Consider the following 23,066-nt stretch of genomic DNA (forward strand, 5'->3'; position numbering starts at 1 on the left):
TTATACAAACTTTCAGAAATTAGAAGACAGCACTTTTATGATGCCACTAATAACCCTGATGCCCAAACCTGACCAAGTTGTTACAGGAAAATAAAATTACCAACCAGTATCCTTCAAGAACAAAGATGGAAAAATCTTTAACAGCATATTAGGAAATCAAATCCAGCAAAACATAAAAAGTTTATTGTGACGAAATTGGGTTTATCCTAGGAACGCCAAGTTGTTTCACAATCTTAAGTCAATAGTGTAATTTCCTGTAATCACAGAATAAAGGAGAAAAACACATGATTCTTCAATAGATGCAGAGAAAGCACTTGGCAAAATTCAAAATTGATACATTATAAAAATTAATCACATTAGGGTAGACCTTCGTCAATCTGATAGAGCATTTTGTCAGATTAATTTTCCAACCATACGTCTCATCTCACATGTTCTTCTTGTGTCATTGACACTCATCCCATCAAGAGGTAGAGACCGTTCCCTCCCCTTACATCTGGTTGAGTGGACTTGTGTCTACAGTGGAAGTGATGCTGTGTTACTTCTGAAGTTATGTTAAAGCTGAAACAGCTTCCATCTGGTCTTTTGGAATGCTTGCTCTTGGAATCCTCACAACATGCTGTGAGGAAGCCAGGCAGCCCCTCTAGAGAAACTGTCAGCCAACCTCAACTTGCCAGCCATTTGAGTAAGCCATCTTCAGAGTGGATCTTCCAGCTTCCAGCTGATGCTTCATGGACAGAGAAAAGCTCTCCTCACAGAGCCCTGCCCAAAATGAAAATTCATAGCTAAAAAAATGATTGTTGGGGCTGTCCCTGACTGTCCAGTGGTTAGGGCTCCTTGCTTCCACTACAGGGGGTGCAGGTTTGATCACTGGTTCGGGAACTAAGATCCCACATGCCACAAAAATAAATAAATTAATTAATTTTAAAAAGATTGTTGTTTAGAGACACTAAGTTTTGGAGGTTTTTGTTTTTTACATAGATTAGATAGCCATAGCAAATATTCATGAAAAACCTGCAGCTAGCATCATATTTAATAGTGAAATATTGAATGCTTTCCCCCTAAGATCAGTAGAAGGCAAGGATGCCCAGTGTCAGAACTTCTATTTAACCAGTGAACTTAAGAAAGAAAGTGAAATAAAAAGCATAAAGATCAGAAAGGAAGAAGTAAAACTGCCTCTATTTGTAGATGACATGATTATTTACATAGAAAGTGTTAATGAATCTACAAAACAACTGCTGGCAAAGTCTCAGGATATAAGGTAAATTTTATTTATCTTATTTTTTTGGCCACACCATGCGCCATGTGGGATCTTAGTTCCCTGACTAGGGATCAAACCTGTGCCCCCTGCATTGGAAGCGAGGCATCTTAACCACTGGACCACCAGGAAAGTCCTAAGGTAAACTTTAAAGATTGTATGTTTATATACTAGCAGGAAGCAATTGAAAAACAATTTCATTTAAAATAGCATCAAAAAATATACTTAGGGCTTCCCTGGTGCCGCAGTGGTTAAGAATCTGCCTGCCAATGCAGGGGACACAGGTTTGAGCCCTGGTCCGGGAAGATCCCACATGCCGCGGAGCAACTAAGCCTGTGTGCCACAACTGCTGAGCCTGTGCTCTAGAGCCTGTGAGCCACAACTACTGAAGCCTGCGTGCCTAGAGCCTGTGCTCCGCAACAAGGGAAGCCACCACGATGAGAAGCCCGCGCACTGCAACGAATAGTAGACCCCCCAGCCACAACAAGAGAAAGCCCGTGCACAGCAACAAAGACCCAACACAGCCAAAAAAAAAGTAAGTAAAATAAATAAAATTTTAAAAACTTGTGAAAAATATATACTTAAATTTAACAAAATATATGCAAGAGCTTTATACTGACAATTACAAAATGTTGCTGAGAGATTAAAGAAAATCTATATAATTGGAGAGATAAACCAGGTTAATGATTAGAAGTCTCTCTATTTTTTTTTTTTTTTTTTTGCAGTATGGCTCCGCTCGCGCAGGCTCAGCGGCCATGGCTCATGGGCCCACCCGCTCCGCGGCATGTGTGATCTTCCCGGACCGGGGCACGAGCCTGCGTCCCCTGCATCGGCAGGCGGACTCTCAACTACTGCGCCACCAGGGAAACCCAAGAAGTCTCTATATTTTAAAGAAATCAATACTTCTCAAATTGATTTTTAGGTCTAATGTAATCTCAATCATAATTTCAACAGGCTCTTTGTAAAATTCACAACCTGATTCTAAAATTTATACAGAAATGTGAAGGACCTAGAATACCCAAAGCAATCTTTAAAAGTAACAAAGACATATAGTACCTGTCTGTATGACTCACTCTAAAGCTGTAGTAATCATGACAATGTGATACTGGCATAAGGAGTCACAAACATCAAAAGAACAGAATAGAGAGCCAGAAATGACCTATACTTATATAGTCGTTTGATTTTTTTTAACAAGGTGCCAAAGCAATCCCATGGGGTAAGGATAGTCTTTTGTACAGGTGCTACTGGAAAACCTGGATATGCACATGGTTGGGGGGATGGGGAGGGGGGAACACGACTCATTCTCTACCTCATACCACACACAAAAATTCATTTTAGATGGATCAAAAACCTAAATGAAAAATAAAACAATAAACTTCAAGAAGAAAGCAAAGGAGAATATCTCTACTTCCTAGGGGTTGGCAAGGATTCCACAGGTCACAGAAAGCTAAAAGCATAGAAGAAAAATGGATAAATTAGATTTCATAAAGATTACAACTTTCTTATCTCTAAAGATCTTGTTACCGAACCAAACTTGGGTCTGCTTACCACTGCAGTAAACCTACTGACACTGGGTTGTGGTGAAGGAAAGTGCAGCATTTACTATAAGGCGCCAATACAAGAAGGATGGAGGGCTCATGCTCTAAAAACCCCAAACTCTGGGGCTTCCCTGGTGGCGCAGTGGTTGGGAGTCCGCCTGCCGATGCAGGGGACGCGGGTTCATGCCCCGGTCCGGGAAGATCCCATATGCCGCGTAGCGGCTGGGCCCGTGAGCCATGGCCGCTGAGCCTGCGCGTCCGGAGCCTGCGCGTCCGGAGCCTGTGCTCCTCAACAGGAGAGGCCGCAGCGGTGAGAGGCCCGCATACCAAAAAATAAAATAAAAATAAAAACCCCAAACTCCGTGAAGGGTTTCAGCAAAGCATTTTTAAAGGCCAGGTGAGGGGGTGAGGTCGCAGGGTGTGTGATCAGCTTGTGAGGTAACAGGGCGGTGTCACAGGGGTTAACATCATCAATCAGGCTCCATCAGGCCTGGGGGCTATGTGTTCATGATCATCAAGTAGTTTACACCTTCCAGGGGGTTCCCTGGTGGTCTAGTGGTTAGGATGCCAGGTTTTCCCTACTGTGGCCCAGGTTCAATCCCTGGTCAGGGAACTGAGATCCCACAAGCTGCATGGTGTGGCCAAAAAACAAAACAAACATCTTCCATTTGGTTGGGGGGTTTTCACATCTATAGAACTACTCAGGAAATGTGTATCAGATACTATTATCTAGGGACTTCAGAGAGGAGCTAAAGCAGAGGATTTGGGGAAGGCCCCATAGGGTCCTGCTGGGTTACAATTTTGTTAAGAAAATGAATAGGCAAGCCACAGATGGGGAGAAAATACAAAACCTATCTGACAAGTCTTTTATTAAGAATTATATAAAGAATTCCTGGGAAATTCCCTGTGATACAGTGGTTAGGACTTCGAGCTCTCACTGCCGAGGTCCTGAGTTCAATCCCTGGTTGGGGACCTAAGATCCCACGCCGTTTGGCACAGCCAAAAAAGAAAAAAAAGTTTTTTGTAACTCAATAATAAAAGGACAATGCAGTTAAGAAAAAAATGGGCAAAGGATTTTTTTTTACGATTTATTTATTATTACTTTTAAATTTATTTTATTTATTTATTTTTTGGCTGCGTTAGGTCTTTGTTGCTGTGCTCGGGCTTTCTCTAGTTGCCATGAGCAGGGGCTACTGTTCATTGCGGTGCGCGGGCTTCTCATTGTGGTGGCTTCTGTTGTGGAGAATGGGCTCCAGGCGCGTGGGCTTCAGGAGTTGTGGCTCACGGGCTCTAGAGCGCAGGCTCAGTAGTTGTGGCACACGGGCTTAGTTGCTCCGCGGCATGTGGGATCTTCCCGGATCAGGGCTCGAATCCGTGTCCCCTGCATTTGGCAGGTGGATTCTCAACCACTGCGCCACCAGGGAGGCCCTATTTATTATTTATTTATTTTATTTATTTTTGGCTGTGTCGGGTCTTAGTTGCGGCATGCAGGATCTTCGTTGAGGCATGTGGGATCTTTCCTTGTGGCACGTGGACTCTTCGTTGTGGTGCTCTGGCTTCTCTCTAGTTGTGGCGTGTGGGTTTTCTCTCTCTAGTTGTGGCGCGGGCTCCAGGACACGTGAGCTCTGTAGTTTGCAGCACTTGGGCTCTAATTGAGGCGCGAGAGCTCAGTAGCAGCATGTGGGCTTAGTTGCCCCGCGGCATGTGGGATCTTAGTTCCCTAACCGGGAAGCAAAGCCGCATCCCCTGCATTGCAAGACGGATTCTTCACCACTGGACCACCAGGGAAGTCCCTGGGCAAAGGATATGAACAGACATTTACAAAGGAGGATATACAGATGACTGAGCACATGATAAAGTAATTTCATTAGTGATGGGGATGTGCAAATTAAGACTGAAAAGACTGATAGCATCAAATATTGTCAAGTATATGCAGAAACTGGAATTCTGAAACATCGTCGGTGGATAGTATAAAATGTTACAACCACTTGCATAAAGGTATGGCAGTTTCTTATGTTAAACCTAAATATAAACCTACCCATGGCCCAGAAATATCACCCCAAGGTATTTACTCAAGAGAAACAGAAGCACACATCCATGAAAAAATTTATACAAGAATATTTGTAGCCACTTTATTCAAGATAGCAAAATACTGTAAATAATCGAGGTGTTTGTCAACTGGAGACTGACCAAGTAGACTACTATTCAGCAATAAAAAGGAACAAACTGCTGGTTTATGTAACAAAATGGATGAATCTCAAAAACATTATACTGAGTGAAAGAAGCCAGATACAAAATAGTACATACCATGTGATTTTCATTATATGAAGTTGTAGAATAGACAAATCAGATCTCTGGTGAAAAAAAATCAGTTTAGTGGTTGGGTTTTCAGTAGGGATGGATGTGGGAATTGCCTGGGAAGGGGTATGAGAGAACTTTCTGGGGGTGATGATAACATTCTGTATCTTAATAAGGATTGGTGTCAAACATGTTTGTCAAAATTCATCAAATGATACACACAAGATTTGTGCATTTCATTTTATGTAAATTCTACGATTCACATATGAAATTTACATAAAACATTTAAAGTACCACAGACAAAATATTGAACTCTAGCTAATAATGTGCATGCTAAAGTGTTCAGGGGTGAAATGCACTAATGCGAAATGTCTGCTATTTTGAAATGCATTTAAAAAGAAAAACTTGAATTCATAGATGGATAGAGGGATGGATAGATAGATATACATTGTGATAAAGCATGATAACATTTGCTAAAGATAGCAAATGTTAATTGTAAAATTTAGGGGATAGGTATATGGTGTTCATGATATAATTCTTTTAACTTTTCTGTACATTTGAAAGTTTTTATGATAAAATATTACAAAAGGGAAAAGAATAAATTGCAGGGAGACAAGAATGGAAGCACATGTGAGAGATAATGATTAGGTAGTGACAGTGGAGATGGAAAGGAACGAAGAGATTTAAGATAGTTTTAGAGGCAGAATCTATGCGTCTGCCTATGAATTGGATGTGGGTAGTAACAGAAAGGAATCAAGGATGATTTCTGGGTTTCTGGCCTTATCTGCTGGGTGGTTAGTGCTATTACTGAGAAGAATAATAGGTTTGTTGGGGAAATATAAAGTTCTATTTTAGGGAATTCCCTGGCAGTCCAGTGGTTAGGCCTCTGCGCTTCCACTGCAGGCGGCCTGGGTTTGGGGAACTAAGATCCCTGCAAGCCTCGCGGCCAAAAAAAAAAACTTTTTTTTCCCATTTTGTCTATGTTAAAGAAGTTTCCCCCTCCCCACCAAGTGTAGATGTCAAGCAGGCAGTTGGACTCTTGAATTTGGAGGAAAAGCCTTGCCTGTAAATATGAATTTGAGAAATGGCAGGACAGAGATGGTATTTAAAGCCATGACAATGGGGCTTCCCTGGTGGCGCAGTGGTGGAGAATCCGCCTGCCAATGCAGGGGACACGGGTGTGAGCCCTGGTCCGGGAAGATCACACATGCCGCGGAGCAACTAAGCCCGTGCACCACAACTACTGAGCCTGCGTTCTAGAGTCCGTGAGCCACAACTACTGAGCTCACACGCCTAGAGCCGCAATGAGAAGCCCGCGCACCGCAACAAAGAGTAGACCCCGCTCGCCGCAACTAGAGAAAGCCCGCACACAGCAACGAAGACCCAACACAGCCAAAAATAAAATAAATAAAATAAATAAGTTTATTTAAAAATATATAGATAAATAAAGCCATGAAAATGGTTGAAGTAACCTAGGGAGCTAGTAGACAAATAAAATTTTCAGAACTGAATTCTGAGGACTTTCAACATTTAGAGATTGGGCAGAAAAATGAAGAGACAGTAAAGGAGATTGAGGAGGGCCTGCGATGTTGGAGGAAAACCAGTTGATTGTGGCATCACAGCTATAAAATCTGTAACTACTACAGGCAAGGATTTTCCATTCTTTTTTTTCCAGGAAGTTGCTCATAACTTCTTCATAATTTTATATGAATAAACATGAATGTGAAAGATAACTTTTGATAAAGATTATTTTAAGTTGGGTGAAACCCTTAGGAAGTGATCATTATTTTTTACACATTTCTGTATTAAAATATATATATATATATATATATATATATATATATATATATATACATTTATTTATTTATTTTGCCTGCTCCGGGTCTTAGTTGCCGCATGCGGGATCTTCGTTGATGCATGTTTAGTTGCGGCATGTTTAGTTGCGTCATGAGGACTTCTTAGTTGTGGCCTGCAGGTGGGATCTAGTTCCCACACCAGGGATCAAACCTGGGCCCCCTGCATTGGGAGCTCGGAGTCTTACCCACTGGACCACCAGGGAAGTCCCACATTTCTGTATATTTTAAATATTCTGTAGCATATTATTATTACTTTTAACATCTTTATTGGAGTATAATAGCTTTACAATGGTGTGTTAGTTTCTGCTTTTTAACAAAGTGAATCAGCTATACATATACATATGCTCCCATATCTCTTCCCTCTTTCATCTCCCTCCCTCCCACCCCTCTAGGTGAACACAAAACACCGAGCTGATCTCCCTGTGCTATGCGGCTACTTCCCACTAGCTATCTGTTTTACGTTTGGTAGTGTATATATGTCCATGCCACTCTCTCACTTCGTCCCAGCTTACCCTTCCTCCTCCCCATATGCTCAAGTCCATGCTCTAGTAGGTCTGTGTCTTTACTCCCGTCTTACCCCTAGGTTCTTCATGACCTTTTTTATTTTTATTTTTTTTGTAGATTCCATATATATGTGTTAGCATACGGTATTTGTTTTTCTCTTTCTGACTTACTTCACTCTGTATGACAGACTCTAGGTCCATCCACCTCACTGCAAATAACTCAATTTCATTTCTTTTTATGGCTGAGTAATATTCTGTTGTATATATGTGCCACATCTTCTTTATCCATTCATCTGTTGATGGACACAGGTTGCTTCCATGTCCTGGCTATTGTAAATAGAGCTGCAATGAACATTTTGGTACATGACTCTTTTTGAATTATGGTTTTCTCAGGGTATATGCCCAGTGGTGGGATTGCTGGGTCGTATGGTAGTTCTATTTGTAGCATATTATTTTTAAAGGTGGTTTTTAATCTGTGTATGTAAGAAAATTGATTTTTAATTCAAAAATCTAAAAGCAAAAGGAAAGTGAATAGGAGTTGAAATTGGATATAGCCTTGAAAAAAATTCTTTAAAGAAGTTTTCCTCAGGAGGGTGGCCAAGAGAGAAAAGGTTCCATCAAGGTAACATCATTTCAAGATGAGAAATACGGGGACACATTACAAGCCAGGGAGCGATCCAATAATAAGGGCCAGATTGATGATAGTAGAGAATGAGGGAATAACAGAAGAAGTAATGCCCTTGAGAATGCAAGAGGCCTTGGGATCCCAAGCAGAAGTAGAGGGATTGCCCATTGATAGGAGGAACGCTTTGTCCACTGCTGAAAAAAGTGGAAAGAGGTTATAAAACGGGGAGGAGATATTAGTGGTTTTGTAGATTTAGTCATGGCATGATGAGGAAGTTCTTTTCTGACAGCTTCCATTTTCTCAGTTGAGCCAGAAAAAAAGGAGAGGTTGTTTTCCAAAGAGTGAAAAATTCCGGAAGCTAACAAGGGACGCCTTGGTTTGGGCAACTGCAGTTTTGTTCATACTAAGTGCGTGTGTCGGGCATGGGTCGGCGTGTCGAGAGAGAGGGAAGGAGGGGGAGGGGGAGGGGGAGAGACAGAGACAGAGAGACAGAGGAGCCGGAGCACTTAGTCTGGGCCAGATTACGAAGACTCCCTGTTTTCCAAACCCTAAGGCAAAGGAGCAAAAGCTCCTTACGCGCAGGGCGTCGCAGGGACTGCCCGCGCAGGTCACTTGGGGCCTCGGCTGGTCGGCGCATGCGCGCGGCGCCACGCGGCCTGGCGCTCTTTTTCCACCCGTGTGTTGCTCCGGGTTCCTCTGATTTCATCTGGCGGCAGTTTGAGGTCTCTGCGCTCTGGATGGAGCAGGTGGACGAACTGGAGCTGCTAATGGAGAAGAGTTGCGGAGATAAGGCTGCTCCGCCGGCGGAGCTGTGAGCAGGGCGGGGGGAGGGGCTGGGAACAAAGCGGGAGATTTGAAAAGAAGGGAGCGGGAGAGGCGGCACTCGCGCCTCTGTGGACCGGGGCTGGGGCAGAGTGACCGGGCTCAGGTCCCGGGGCGCCCGACTTGCTTCCGGAGCTGGGGTCTGTTTCCAAGGGTTCTCTTTGGGGCCAAGCCCGGGCCAGAGGTTGAATACTCTCCCTCACCCAGCAGTTCATTCTTAACCTTGATATCACCACTTTCCTGAATTTGGGGAGTTGTAGCCACCTTAAATGTCTTCATAAAAGGAAATTGCAACTGCTAGATGTTTTTCTTGATGTTTAATTGGAGAAAGTTATCCCAGGGAGAAATCTGTACCCTCAGAGCGGCTTAAATGGTCGGGGAAATTGACCCGCAAGCATAGTGTAGAATTGTCAGTAGTAATGATATTGAGGCTAATTATTGTTGACGGATCTTTGCGCTTTGAGTTGTTGTTTTTTGTGTGTGTGTGTGTGTGTGATACTCGGGCCTCTCACCATTGTGGCCTCTCCCGTTGCGGGGCACAGGCTCCGGACGCACAGGCCCAGCGGCCATGGCTCACGGGCTTATCCACTCCGCGGCATGTGGGATCCTCCCAGACCTGGGCACGAAGCCACGTCCCGTCCCCTGCATTGGCAGGCGGACTCTCAACCAGTGAGCCAGCAGGGAAGCCCTGCTCTTTGAGTTTTGATCAGCAGTACCTTTTGGGAGATCCTTAAAGCGTCCCAGCTGACCTTGGGAAATTCATGGCTTGAGGCTACGTGGGGTAGGTGAATGAGGAATATAACCTAGGTGGGTTACAAAGGTTGGGTGATCAAGACAGTTTTAGGGTAAAGTTTTAGGGTAATAACTGGAGAAATAATGACTTTGGACTGTCACTGATAAAGACTGCAGTCAAACTGGAAAGATTTAAGAGGGACTTAATGTTTTCTAGAGGAGAGATTAGAGTATTTTGCAGTTTTCAGGCGGCTAGGATAAAAAAAACCGGTACCTTCTTTTATCAGTGGATAAAAGAATTGTGAAATCGACTTGCCTATTATACATAAGAAATTTCTGAGTTACTCTATGAAGGAATGGTTAAGGTGACAGATATTAATCTTGCTTTCTCTACAAAGCATAGGCTAGTTGATCCCCAATGAGGTTTTATAGAATGATTTCCTGCACTAAATAGTAGGTTGGACTAGGTGATTTCTAAGTACTCTCCTAATTGAAAGATTAATATAATAATGAAGCTCACAGTAGAAGTTCCAGCAAACCACCCACACTATATTGTTCCATAACAAACATCTTTTATTTACAAAAGGATAGTGTCCTAGACATTTCCTTTCACTTGTACTTTGGGAAGGTTTGCACCAGTGGTAGGAATTTGTGTCTAATATTTTTCAATTTACCATTCGTGCTCATAATCATAGATGTCCCAAAGAGCTCCTCATAGAGCTTATATTTGGAAAAATCCATATCATAAGCATGTTTTAAATGGCATTGCTTCTGGGAAGTTTTTATAATAGGAATTCTGCTATGCCCTTTCTCTCTCTCTCTTTACCTCTTTAAGCCAATGGTCTTGTGATAAGCTTTCCGGAAGAAACAAACCTAGAAAACTAGAAGGTTGGTTTGTAGATAAAAGAGATTGGATGGCTTCTTATTTCATGCTTGTGCTACAGTAGTTTTGTATGTGTATGCTTTAGATTTCAGAAGAAGAAGGTGGAAGCTTCCTTTTCTAAAGCAGTTCTGAGCCGAGGAATGGATAACCGGTACCTGGTATTAGCAGTCAATATTGTAGAGAATGCAGAAGGAAACCATGAAAAGCACCTAATCATCACTGCTTCGCAGTCACTAGAATGTAAAGAACTGTGTATCCTTAGGAATGACTGGTAATTTTTTTTTTTTTTTTTTTGCGGTACGCGGGCCTCTCACTGTTGTGGCCTCTCCCGTTGCGGAGCACAGGCTCCGGACGCGCAGGCTCAGCGGCCGTGGCTCATGGGCCCAGCTGCTCCATGGCATGTGGGATCTTCCCGGTCTGGGCCATGAACCCGCGTCCCCTGCATCCGCAGGTGGACTCCCAAACACTACGCCACCAGGGAAGCCCCTCCTCCAGTTATTTTTGAAGCCTCCTTAATATGTTTAAATGTAGGAATCTAAACTATGTATACTTTAATTTTGCTTTATTTTTAGGTGCTCTGTACCAGTAGAGCCAGGGGACATCATTCATTTGGAGGGAGACTGCATATCTGATACTTGGATAATAGATGAAGATTTTGGATATTTGATTCTGTATCCAGACATGCTGATTTCTGGCACAAGCATAGCCAGTAGTATTCGATGCATGAGAAGAGCTGTCCTGAGTGAAACATTTAAGGTGAACAATATTATCAGCCAGTGTTTCCACAGGGTCTTAAGAGTTTACAGAGCACTTTTACACACTCTTACTTAATCCTCCCAGCAATCCTGTGAAGTAGATGGTATTAATCAGCTGCATTTTACTGATGGGGAAAATCAGGAAGTTAAGTGACTTGCCCAAAGTTACTGTAGCTAGTAAGTGGCAGTGTTGGGGTTCAAGGCCAGGTGCCCTAAGATCCTTTGACTCTTATTCAACATTTTGTAAAATAATTAATTCTAATAATAATATAATTAAGTGATAAAAGTTTTAATTTAATATATCTGGGCATTTCCAAACTTGGCTTCATGTGATTCCCAGTGAACTAAAAGTAAATGTGAGAGTCTCTTTTAAAAACATTATGGAAAATTTCAAACATACGTAAAGAGATGATTATAATAAACTCCCATGTACCCATTTTGCTGTTCCCAGACATTGTATTATCTTGCAACTAAATGAAAGCTGAGGATTTAAAAAAATATATAAACACAGTATCTTTATCATATACAATAAAATGAACAGTAATTCCTTAAATTAATCTGTTTTATCTCTATGTCTTTTATCAAATTTTTTTTATTCAGTTCATTTGTTAGCGTCAATATCCAAACAATATTATGTTTAGTTGATATGTCTCATAGTTTCTTTTAATCTATGTTCTGCCTTACACCCACTCCCTTTGTTTCAATGCCATTTCTTTTTTCTTTTTTGGTTGCTCTGCACGGCTTGTGGGATCTTAGTTCTCTGACCAGGGATTGAACCCAGGCCCTCAGCAGTGAGATCACGGAGTCCTAACCACTGGACTGCCGGGGAATTCCCAATGCCATTTATTTTTGAAGAACATGAGTTTTATTTGTTAAGTTTCCTCTTCCTCCCAGGGTATTCTTTTAATTATACAATTAGTCTCTATGTATGTAGAAAACCAAAAAATATAGCTAAGGGCTTCCCTGGTGGCGCAGTGGTTAGGAATCTGCCTGCCAATGCAGGGGACAGGGGTTCAGGCCCTGGGCTGGGAAGATCCCACGTGCTGTGGAGCAACTAAGCCCGTGCGCCACAACTACTGAGCCTGCACTCTAGAGCCCTTGAGCCACAACTACTGAGTCTGCATGCCACGACTACTGAAGCCCATGTGCCTAGAGCCTGTGCTCTGCAACAAGAGAAGCCACCGCAGTGAGAAGCCTGCGTACCACAATGAAGAGTAGCCTCTGCTCACTGCAACTAGAGAAATCCCCTGCATAGCAATGAAGACCCAATGCAGCCAAAAAAAAAAAAATGCAGCTAAGCAGAAGAGTAAAAGAAGAAAAATACCTAAGTAGATTTTCTAATAGTCTTAGTTATCACTAATTTATAGTTTTTTAAAAAAAAATCAGCTTTTTCTTCAATTGTGGGGATACTATTAACTTCTCTTTTAACAACATATTATAAAGCAGTCCTGAATATTAATATTTTAAAAAACTTATTTTGAAATAATTTTAGGCTCACATAGAACTTACAAAAATAATACAGAGAGTTTCCTGTAAATTAATTTTTTAAATTCCTGATGGGTGTCTTGGTGGACTTTTTCTTGTTTTTTGATAGTTTCAAGGGGACGGTCCAGGCTAATAAAAGAGTTAATTGAAAACTACTGTTTTTTTTTTTTTTTTTTTTTTTTGCTGTATGCGGGCCTCTCACTGTTGTGGCCTCTCCCGTTGCGGAGCACAGGCTCCGGACGCGCAGGCCCAGCGGCCATGGCTCACGGGCTTAGTTGCTCCGCGGCATGTGGGATCTTCCCGGACCAGGGCACGAACCCGTGTCTCCTGCATCGGCAGGCGGATTCTCAACCACTGCGCCACCAGGGAAGCCCTAAAACTACTGTTTTTTTTTGAGTGGCGAGAGTTTGTCAAAAATCTCTGCTGGGGACTTTCCTGGTGGCACAGTGGTTAGGAATCCACCTGCCAATGCAAGGGACACGGGTTCAAGCCCTGGTCCAGGCAGATCCCACATGCTGCGGAGCAACTAAGCCCGTGCATCACAGCTACTGAGCCTGTGCTCTAGAGCCCGCGAGCCACAGCTTCTGAAGCCTGTGCGCCTGGAGCCCGTGCTCCGCAACAAGAGAAGCCCCCGCAATGAGGAGCGCACGTACTGCAACGAAGAGTAGCCCCCGCTCACAGCAATTAGAGAAAGCCCACGCGCAGCAACGAAGACCCAACACAGACAAAAATAAATAAATTAATTTAAAAAAATAAATTTGGAAAAAGAAAATCTCTGCTGTAGAGAATTCCCGGGCGGTCCAGTGGTTAGGACTCAGCGCTTTAACTGCCGGGGTCTGGGTTCAGTCCCTGATTGGGGAACTAAGATCCCGCAGGTGTGTGGGGCAGCCAAAAAAGAAAACTCTCTGCTGTAAGTTTGTTTCATGTTTGAGTATTTTACTCACATGACTATTGACTTTTCCATGTGGGCTCATTTTAAAGTGAAATTAGAGATGAATATGTTAAATATTTGAGACCACATTGAACTTTATCATATAAGTTATTTTAATTTTTTTCAAAATGGAAATGTGCTGATTTGAAAAAAATAACTTGTAAAATAATTCAGGTAATTCTAAATTGAAGAAAGTGAAAGTCACCTATAATTTTACTCGCCAGAAAATTGTTTCATATTTTGGCATTTGTCTCACCAGTGTACTTTGGCTATGGTGGTTCAATAGGTTAGGTAATAAATGTATGATCACATCTGTTGATACGTTGTGAAATAAGATGTTCATATGATTTTTGTTTTTTTTTGGTAGAGCTCTGATCCAGCCACACGCCAAATGCTGATTGGTACGGTTCTCCATGAAGTATTTCAAAAAGCAATAAGTGATAGTTTTGCTCCAGAAAAGCTACAAGAACTTGCTTTTCAAACTGTTCAAGAAATAAGGCATCTGAAGGAAATGTAAGTAGTTACGAGAGGAACTATAGATACAGTTTTGTTATATAACTTCTTTCCTAGCATCTATAAGGATTTGGCTATTAGACTATTAAATATATATCAGTATAATACTAGAATGTGGATTTCAGGGTTGCAGTATCCCACTGCAATTCTGCGAAGAGCTTCTGAAATTGCAGAACAGGAATTCTTTGGCTAAAGATATCTAAATATTCTCTATATGCATAATTGACTCCACAGCTCCGCTCAGAGAGTGTGAACTTTTTGTTTTACTTCTAGAAACAGTGTGACATCCTGAAAATTGTATGGGGTTGGGAGTCAGATGAACCTCCTTTCAAATTCTAGCTTTGCCAATTTTATGATTGAACTAGTTACTGAAAGATTCTGAAAAGGGTGGTAATACCTATTTTGCAGACTTTTTGTGACAATGGAGATAATGTATGTAAACCCACAAATGGCTAGTCATTGGCGTTTTATGAGTGGCTACCTGCAGAGGGATTGGTATATTCTCTCTTTATTTCTTTCTTGACTCCTACTGCAGTCCATCTTTTTTTCACAGAAATTTTTTTATTAGTGCTGATTTTGCTTTCCAGACTAGTTGATACAAACCTACTTTTCCCAGATATAATTCTACATTTCACTGTTTAAATGAGAAAAATGTGTTCCATAATTCTACACTTATTTACTAATGACGTACAATCTATTGTCTTAAAAACATTTTAGAACCCTGCCCTATGTCAGGCACTGTGTTAAGTGCTTTTTAGCTATCTTATATAATCTGATAGCAACCTGTTATAAAGGAAGAAATGGAAGCACAGAGAAGTTGTCACTTGGTCACAACCACACAGCATGGCATTCAGAATATGAATAGATATAATAAAGTTTTTACTTAAGAGTTCTACTTATTGCTTTAGTTGCCACTTTGGTTTTCAAATTAAAAAATTTTTTTTGTCACATTCTAACCAGGATCTGTTGTGTATTGTATGGATCATTGCCCTGAAACAAAACACATCAAAACTTAGTGCCTTAAAATGACAAACATCTAACCTGTTATCTCATAGTTTTTGTCAATCAGGAATTTGGAAGTAGTTCAGCTGGGTGGCTCTGGCTCAGGGTCTCCCATATGAGCTGCATCTGAAGGCATGACCCCGGCAGGAGCATCTGCTTCCGTGATGACTCACTCACATGTCTGTTGTGGCGAGGACTCAATTCCTAGCTGGCTGTTGGCAAGAGGCCTCAGTTCCTTGCCACATGGGCTTTTCTAGGGGGCTGGCTAATGTGTCCTGGGACTCAATCTGCTTCTTTCAGATTGAAGGGTCCAAGAAAGAGAGCAGAAAGCCACAGTGCCTTTTATAACCTAGTCTCTGATTGCTACGATGTCACTTCTGCTTTTTTTATTCATTAAGTACTCATCACTAAGTCTAGCTCTCCCTTAACGGTAGGGGAATTAGGTGCCATCTTTTGAAGGGGGTGTCAAAGGATTTGTGGACATATTTTAAACCACCACAGGTATTCAGGTATTCAGGTATCAGGTAACCTGATCAGTCCAGAACCCAACGTGAATATAAGGATGAAAGAAAACAAGGATTTTGAGCAGCCTTGCTCAGAATTCATGTCCTTGTATTAAACCTTGTGCATGTTATGTAATGGAATGTCTCTTATGCCCTCAGCATCTGTTGTTTTTCATTAATATATAACAGTCTTATTTGGTTTCTAAGATGCAGGAGAAAGGTACCTTCATAGTCATATAATAGGAGAGCTGATAGCTTCATTACTATATAGGAAAAGAGAAACTTTTAAAAAATATAAGAACTATGAAGATCAGAATTTTTTTTTGTTTGGTTTTTTTTTTTTTTTGGCCATACAGCAGCGCGGCTTGAGGAAACTTAGTTCCCCGACCAGGGATCGAACCTGTGCCCCCTGCAGTGGAAGCACAGAGTCTTAACCACTGGACCACCAGGGAACTCCCTTTAATTAATTTTTATTGGCATATAGTTGCTTTACAGTGTTGTGTCAGGAATGTATTCTTAGCAGATCCTTGGGTATCACTGAATTATATATATATATTTTTTGAAGTATAGTTGATTTACAATGTTGTGTTAGTTTCTGGTGTATAGCAAAGTGATTCAGTTATTTATACATATACATACATATATATTCTTTTTTTTAAAAATTAACTAATTAATTTTTATTTTTGGCTGCATTGGGTCTTCCTTGCTGCGCGTGGGCTTTCTCTAGTTGCAGTGAGCGGGGGCTCTAGGCACGCAGGCTTCAGTAGTTGTGGCACGTGGGCTCAGTAGTTGTGGCTTGAGGGCTCTAGAGTGCAGGCTCAGTAGTTGTGGCACACGGGCTTAGTTGCTCTGTGGCATGTGGGATCTTTCCAGACCAGGGCTGGAGCCTGTGTCCCCTGCATTGGCAGGCGGATTCTTAACGACTGAGCCACCAGGGAAGTCCCTATATATTCTTTTTCATATTCTTTTCCATTATTGTTTATTACAGGATATTGAATAGAGTTCCCTGTGCTATACAGTAGGACCTTGTTTATCTATTTTATGTATAGTAGTTTGTATCTGCTAAATCCAAACTTCTAATTTATCTCCACCCCCCTGACCCCCCTTCCCCTTTTGTAATCATAAGTTTGTTTTCTATGTTTGTGAGTCTCTGTTTTCTCTTTTTTTCTTTTTTCTTTTTTTTTTTTTTTTTTGTCGTACGCGAGCCTCTCACTGTTGTGGCCTCTCCTGTTGCGGAGCACAGGCTCCGGATGCGCAGGCTCAGTGGCCACGGCCCACGGGCCCAGCCGCTCCGCGGCATGTGGGATCTTCCCGGACCGGGGCACAAACCTGTGTCCCCTGCATCGGCAGGCGGACTCTGCGCCACCAGGGAGGCCCTCTGTTTTCTAAATAAGTTCATTTCTATCATATTTTAGATTCTACATATAAGTGATATCATATGATAGTTGTCTTTCTCTGACTTCACTTAGTATGGTAATCTCTCTCCATCCCTTTTGCTGCATTATTATTATTTTTTTATCATGATATCCTAAATCATTAAGGGAAAATATGTGTTTCATTTCAGTTATGAAAATACTAATTCTCTCATGAATCTTGCCCAACCCTGTTCAAAAGGATACTTTTTAAAATTCCCAGAGCCTAAAAATAACAGATTCAAAGTTCTTTCCTGCCCTCTCTCATAGGCTCTCCTACTTTATTACAGATCTTAGAACAGATTTTTACCTGTTCATACTCTGTCCTCTCATTAGATCTATAAAAGTCTAGGCTTGAAGATGCCAAACCTTAAGTATCTCTATAGTCTCAGGAAAGAGCAGGTGGTTACATGTCATTTTGCTGTGATTTGGCTCGAAATTAAAAAGGCAGAATTTAAATGCAGAAGACTTTAAATAACCAGTGTGGACTGGTTTGGAAACTTAGAAGAGTCCTGGTCTGTAAAAAGTAAAAAACTAGGAAGAATCTGCCTAAGGAGATGGTGACAATGAAGAATGGTTCCAGGATGGTTCTCAAAGGTTATTTAGGAAAAAGATTACCCAGTTGTGCAGGGGTTTTTTTTTTAATAGTAAATTATTATTTCTAAATAGGTTATAAATTCACATACACCATGTGTTGTTGTAATAGTACAAGAGGGTATACAGTGATAGTAAATCCCCTACTCCTGCATCCCTGGTCAGTCACTACCTAGCTCCAGAGGCACCTTCTGTTATCAGTTTCTTGTATGTCCTTCCACAGAGATTTCAGATATTTACATATAATTGTGTTTGTGATTATTTATGTTTATATATTATTTGTTATATAAATGGTAGTATACCATACACACTATTGTATATAAATATTAAATCTTGGGAGTTCCCTGGCAGTCCAGTGTTTAGGATTCAGTGCTTTCACTGCCATGGACCAGGGTTCAATCCCTGGTCAAGGAACTAAGATTCTACAAGTTGGGCAGCGTGGCCAAAAAAAAAAAAAAAACTTGGTGATTATTCCATATTAGTACTGGTTGAGCTATCTCATTTTTAATTGAGTGGCAAAATGTTTCATTGTATGGATGTACAATAATTTAAGAGCCCCTGGCATTTCAGTCTTTGCTTTTATTAGCAACACTATAATAAATACCTTTGTACATTTTAATTTTAATAGCTGTGCAGGCATATATCTGGGCTCAATACTTAGAAGTGGAATTGTTGGACCAGAGGTTATTTACATTTAAACATTTAAAACATCTTTTTAAAAAAATTTTTTATTGAAGTATAGTTGATTTACAATGTTATATTATTTTCTGCTGTACAGCAGAGTGACTCAGTTATACATATATTTATATTTTTATATCCTTTTCCATTATGGTTTATCACAGGATATCGAATATAGTGCTATACAGTTGGACCTTTATCCATTTTATAAGAGCTAACGTCAACCTCCCACTCCATCCTTTCCCCCAACCCGCTCCCCTTGGCAACCACAAGTCTATTCTCTATGTCTGTGAGTTTGTTTCAGTTTTGTAGATAGGTTCATTTATGTCATAATTTAGATTCCACATATAAGCGATATCATATGGCATTTGTCTTTCTCTTTCTGATTTACCTCTCTTAGTATGATAATCTCTAGTTGCATCCTTGTTGCCGCAAATGGCATTATTTCATTCTTTTTTATGGCTGAGTAGTATTCCATCGTATATATGTACCACATCTTTATTCATTCATCTGTTGATGGACATTTAGGTTGTTTTCATGTCTTGGCTATTGTGAGTAGTGCTGCTGTGAACATAGGGGTGTATCTTTTTGTTAAAAAATCTTATTTGAAAATAATTTTAAATTTAGAGAAAAGTTGCATCCATACACTCTTTACTCAGATTTACCTGTTGTGTATGTATTTTTCTAAACTGCTTGAGATTAAGTTGTATATGTGTTTTTTTGACCTTTAAATACTTAAATGTGTATTTCCTAAGAATAAGGATTTTCTCTTAAGTAACCACAGAACAGTTATCAACTTCAGGAAATTTAACATTGTTACAATACTTGTGTCTGATGTACTGTGCACATTTCAGTTTTGTCCAGTAATGTTCTTTGTAGCATTTTTTTCCCTCCAGGACAGGATCCGGTCTGGGTACATTTAAAGTTTTGATATATATTGTCAAATTGCTCTATGTAGACATTGTCCTGTTTCTTTCTTCCATTCATTGTTTTCCAGTTTTGTTGAGATATCATTGACATATAACATTGTATTAGTTTAAGGTATACAACTTAATGATTTAATATGTGTGCAGAATTCATTTTGCATTTCTGTGGGCAATATATGGGTCCTTGTTTCCCCCACGTCCTCACCTATATCATCTTTCATCCACTGGAAGTTTTCCAGATTTCAAACAACCTTTTTCAGACAAACACCCTTTGCCTTATGTGGGCTGATTGTGTTTCTGTAGGTCATTCGGGGCACTTTGGTGTCAGCAATTGCTCCCTTGTTTGAGATACTTCAGCTTTGCCTTCAACCTGAAGTTTCTTTTGTGTTCAGGACAAGCAATCTTGGCAGAGCTAGAATTGCTAATTTTGTCTTCCCTGCTGAACTGGCTCTCCTAGAGGACTGATAGGGCTCTGCTTTTTTAGTTCTGGTAAGCCAGAGGTAGCAGAAACCTAGGAAGGTAGGAGCTTATTAAATTTGGTATTAGAGTTACAGAGTTAATATATGGTAAATTTGTAGTATTCTGGAGTCTCAGATTTTGATGAATGTTATTGAATATTGTGCTCTCTTCAGAAGGTAAGGAAAATGATAAGTTGTGTTTTTTGAAAGGAGTTTGCAGATTGTTGGAGGCTATACCAGTACTCAGGTGAACTCAGGCCTGCAGGGAGAAAATTATGGCAGTTAATTATTAAAACACAGTGTAGAAGGGAGCATAGGGGTTAAGAACTTAGGTTCCCGAGTTAGAGCTGTGTGTCCTTTGGAAGTAACTTCTGAGCTTCAGTTTCCTTAGCTCTAAAGTGGGTGACAATAATAGTATCTCATAGAGATATAATGAGGGTTTAAAGTGTTCATGTTAAGCACCTAGAATAGTACCTGGCCTAGAGTCAGCATTATATGAGTATTCACTGTTATTATCTTCATACCTTATTGAGTTCTTATCATAAGCCAAGTATTAATACTTTACATAGGCTGTTTTACTTAATCGTCAAACTAACTGTGTGGTAGTTATCAACTCACCTTACAGATGAGGAAACTGAGGCTCAGTTAACAGTGAATCGCCCAAAGTTACACATCTAATAAAGAGTTAGGATTCAAACCTAGGTGTGATCTGACAGAAACACGTGTGCTCTTAACACCTCAGAGTAGTTATTAAGATTGTGATGCTTAAACATGCAGAAGGAGCTGGGAGAACCATCCTGGGAAGGGGACAGCAGTTTTCAAAACTTTTTGGTCCCAGGACCATGTTACACTAAAAAAGTTATTGAGGACCCTGAGGAGCTTTTGTTTATGTGGGTTATATCTATAGATAATTACTGTACTAGAAATGAAAACTGAGACAATTTTAAAATGTTTATTGGTTAATTTGAAAATAACAATAACAGTCCATTCCATGTTAACATAAATAACAGTCTAATGAAAAATAACTGTTTTTGAAAAAAAATGTAATGAGACAAGTGGCATTGTTTTACATTTTTGCAGATGTTTTAATTTTATGACTTAATGCAAGATACCTGTATATATAAAATAGATAACTAATAAGGACCTACTATATAGCACAGGGAACTCTCCTCAATACTCTGTAATGGCCTATATGGATAGGCCATTGGATATGGATAGAGTGGATATACGTATATGTATAACTGATTCACTTTGCTGTACACCTGAAACTAACACAACATTGTAAATCAACTATACTCCAATTTAAAAAAATAGACATCTGGTTTCTTATATCTGCTTCTTCATTCTCTATATTGTATGTGTGTATGTGGACTCAGAAATCTCCACTGTGTACTCATGAGAATACAAGAGCAAAAAAGGCAAATAATATTGTAGTATTATTATGACATAGTTTTGACCTTGTGGGCACCCTGAAAAACTGAGACTAGATTCTGGTAGTCTTTGCTGACTTCTGACTTAAGGTTAACATTCCTATAGATTGTCCTTTGATTCGGTAAGGCTGATGTGACTTTTCTATTCCTACAGTCTTTTTTCCTCTTTTACTTTTCTACTTTCCATTGCTAGGTTTCAGGAGCAACATCTTCTATGGTTTCTTTTTTATCCCCAAAGTGTAACTGGGACCTATTAGACCTGAGATGATAGGAGTTGGAGCAGATCTGAAATTTGATGTCATGTCACTGTTATTTGGATTTTTTTTTGTGTGGTAAAATACACATAGCATTAAAAATCACAATCTTAACCACTTTTAAGGCCACAGTTAAGTGACAGTAAGTACATTGACATTGTTGTGCCAACATTACCATCATCCACCTCCAGAACTTTGTTTATCTTCCCAGACTGAAACTTTATATCCATTAAACAACTTCCCTCAGTACCTGGCAGTCACCATTCTTTCTGTCTCTATGAATTTGACTATTCTGGGTACCTCACGTAAGCGGTCATGCAGTACTTGTCCTTTTGTTGTTGGCTTATGTAGTCTTGTGTCCTCAAGGTTCATCTATGTTATGGCATGTATCAGAATTTCCTTCCTTTCCAAGGCTGAATAATATTCCATTGTATATACCAAATTTTATTTATCCATTCATTAGTTGATGGGCACTTGGGTTGCTTATTTGCATGTTTTTTTTCCTTGTTTACTTTTTTCATATTTAAGCTTTCATATTTAATATCTCTTACTTTGGTAGGTACCGCCTAAATCTGAATCAAGATGAAATAAAACAAGGAGTAGAGGAGTATCTTCCTTCATTTTCTAAATGGGCTGGAGATTTCATGCATAAACATACTTCAACTGACTTCCCTCAGATGCAGCTCTCTCTGTAAGAAACCCATTTTGTTTGTATGGTGTTCATATCTTTACACCAGGATCTTATTCAAGATGTTGAATTAAAGCTTTTTAGAGGTCAAGTTATGACAACTAGCCTTTTTGTTTGCTTACTTTATAAATTACAGTCCTGAGTATAATTCTTGGACAAAAAAAATAATCTAATGAGTAGAAAATTCTATTTTCACTATAGTAAAATTTATAATTTGGGGATGTAGGTATGGTTTTTTAATAAAATCTTCAGTTTATAAATATTTGGGGGGGCTGTCCTAATTTCATATATATTTCTGTGTTACTTATCATATATGGACTGTCTCATGTGTTGATTACCATGGATTTGTGCTGTATGTTTATTTACTTTTATTTATTTTTAATAAATTTATTTATTTATTTTGGGCTGTGTTGGGTCTTCGTTGCTGTGCGCGGGCTTTCTCTAGTTGCAGTGAGTGGGGGCTACTCTTCATTGTGGTGTGTGGGCTTCTCATTGTCGTGGCTTCTCGTTGCAGAGCATGGGCTCTAGGCGTGCAGGCTTCAGTAGTTGTGGCACGTGGGCTCAGTAGTTGTGGCTTGCAGGCTCTAGAGCTCAGGCTCAGTAGTTGTGGTGCACGGGCTTAGTTGCTCCATGGCATGTGGGATCCTCCCAGACCAGGGCTCGAACCCGTGTCCCCTGCATTGGCAGGCGGATTCTAACCACTGCGCCACCAGGGAATTCGCCCTAATTATTTCTTTATCCTTATTTACCTTCCCTCCCTACCTTTCTTTCCTCCCTTATTATTTCTTTGGGGTCATTTAAATTTGCTTGAGATTTAAAATTGTGGTGGATATCCATTTCTGTGGTTGTTTTATCTTTTTTTTTTTTTTTTTTTTTTTGTCTTGCCCACGGCTTGCGGGATCTTAGTTCTCCGACCAGGGATTGA

The 23,066-nt window shown here is 40.3% G+C and overlaps 1 protein-coding gene across 4 annotated transcripts in view; it reads left to right on the forward strand.

Moving 5' to 3' along the window:
• Nucleotides 1-1,638: 1,638 nt before the first annotated feature.
• DNA2 (DNA replication helicase/nuclease 2) overlaps nucleotides 1,639-23,066 on the forward strand; it is a 52,373-nt gene continuing 30,945 nt past the window's right edge. For 3 of the 4 annotated variants that reach the window (XM_067025478.1, XM_067025480.1, XM_067025479.1), the window contains exons 1-5: nucleotides 1,639-1,790; nucleotides 10,598-10,783; nucleotides 11,085-11,268; nucleotides 14,051-14,196; nucleotides 22,013-22,144. In XM_067025478.1, the coding sequence (XP_066881579.1) occupies nucleotides 1,693-1,790; nucleotides 10,598-10,783; nucleotides 11,085-11,268; nucleotides 14,051-14,196; nucleotides 22,013-22,144 (746 nt within the window). In that variant the 5' untranslated portion in view covers nucleotides 1,639-1,692. Of the gene's footprint in view, nucleotides 1,791-8,715; nucleotides 8,887-10,597; nucleotides 10,784-11,084; nucleotides 11,269-14,050; nucleotides 14,197-22,012; nucleotides 22,145-23,066 lie in introns of those variants that run through there. The other variant, XM_059052672.2, reaches the window with a different exon arrangement.

Source organism: Kogia breviceps, chromosome 2 (genome assembly GCF_026419965.1).
Source record: "Kogia breviceps isolate mKogBre1 chromosome 2, mKogBre1 haplotype 1, whole genome shotgun sequence".
NCBI classification, from domain to species: domain Eukaryota; kingdom Metazoa; phylum Chordata; class Mammalia; order Artiodactyla; family Physeteridae; genus Kogia; species Kogia breviceps.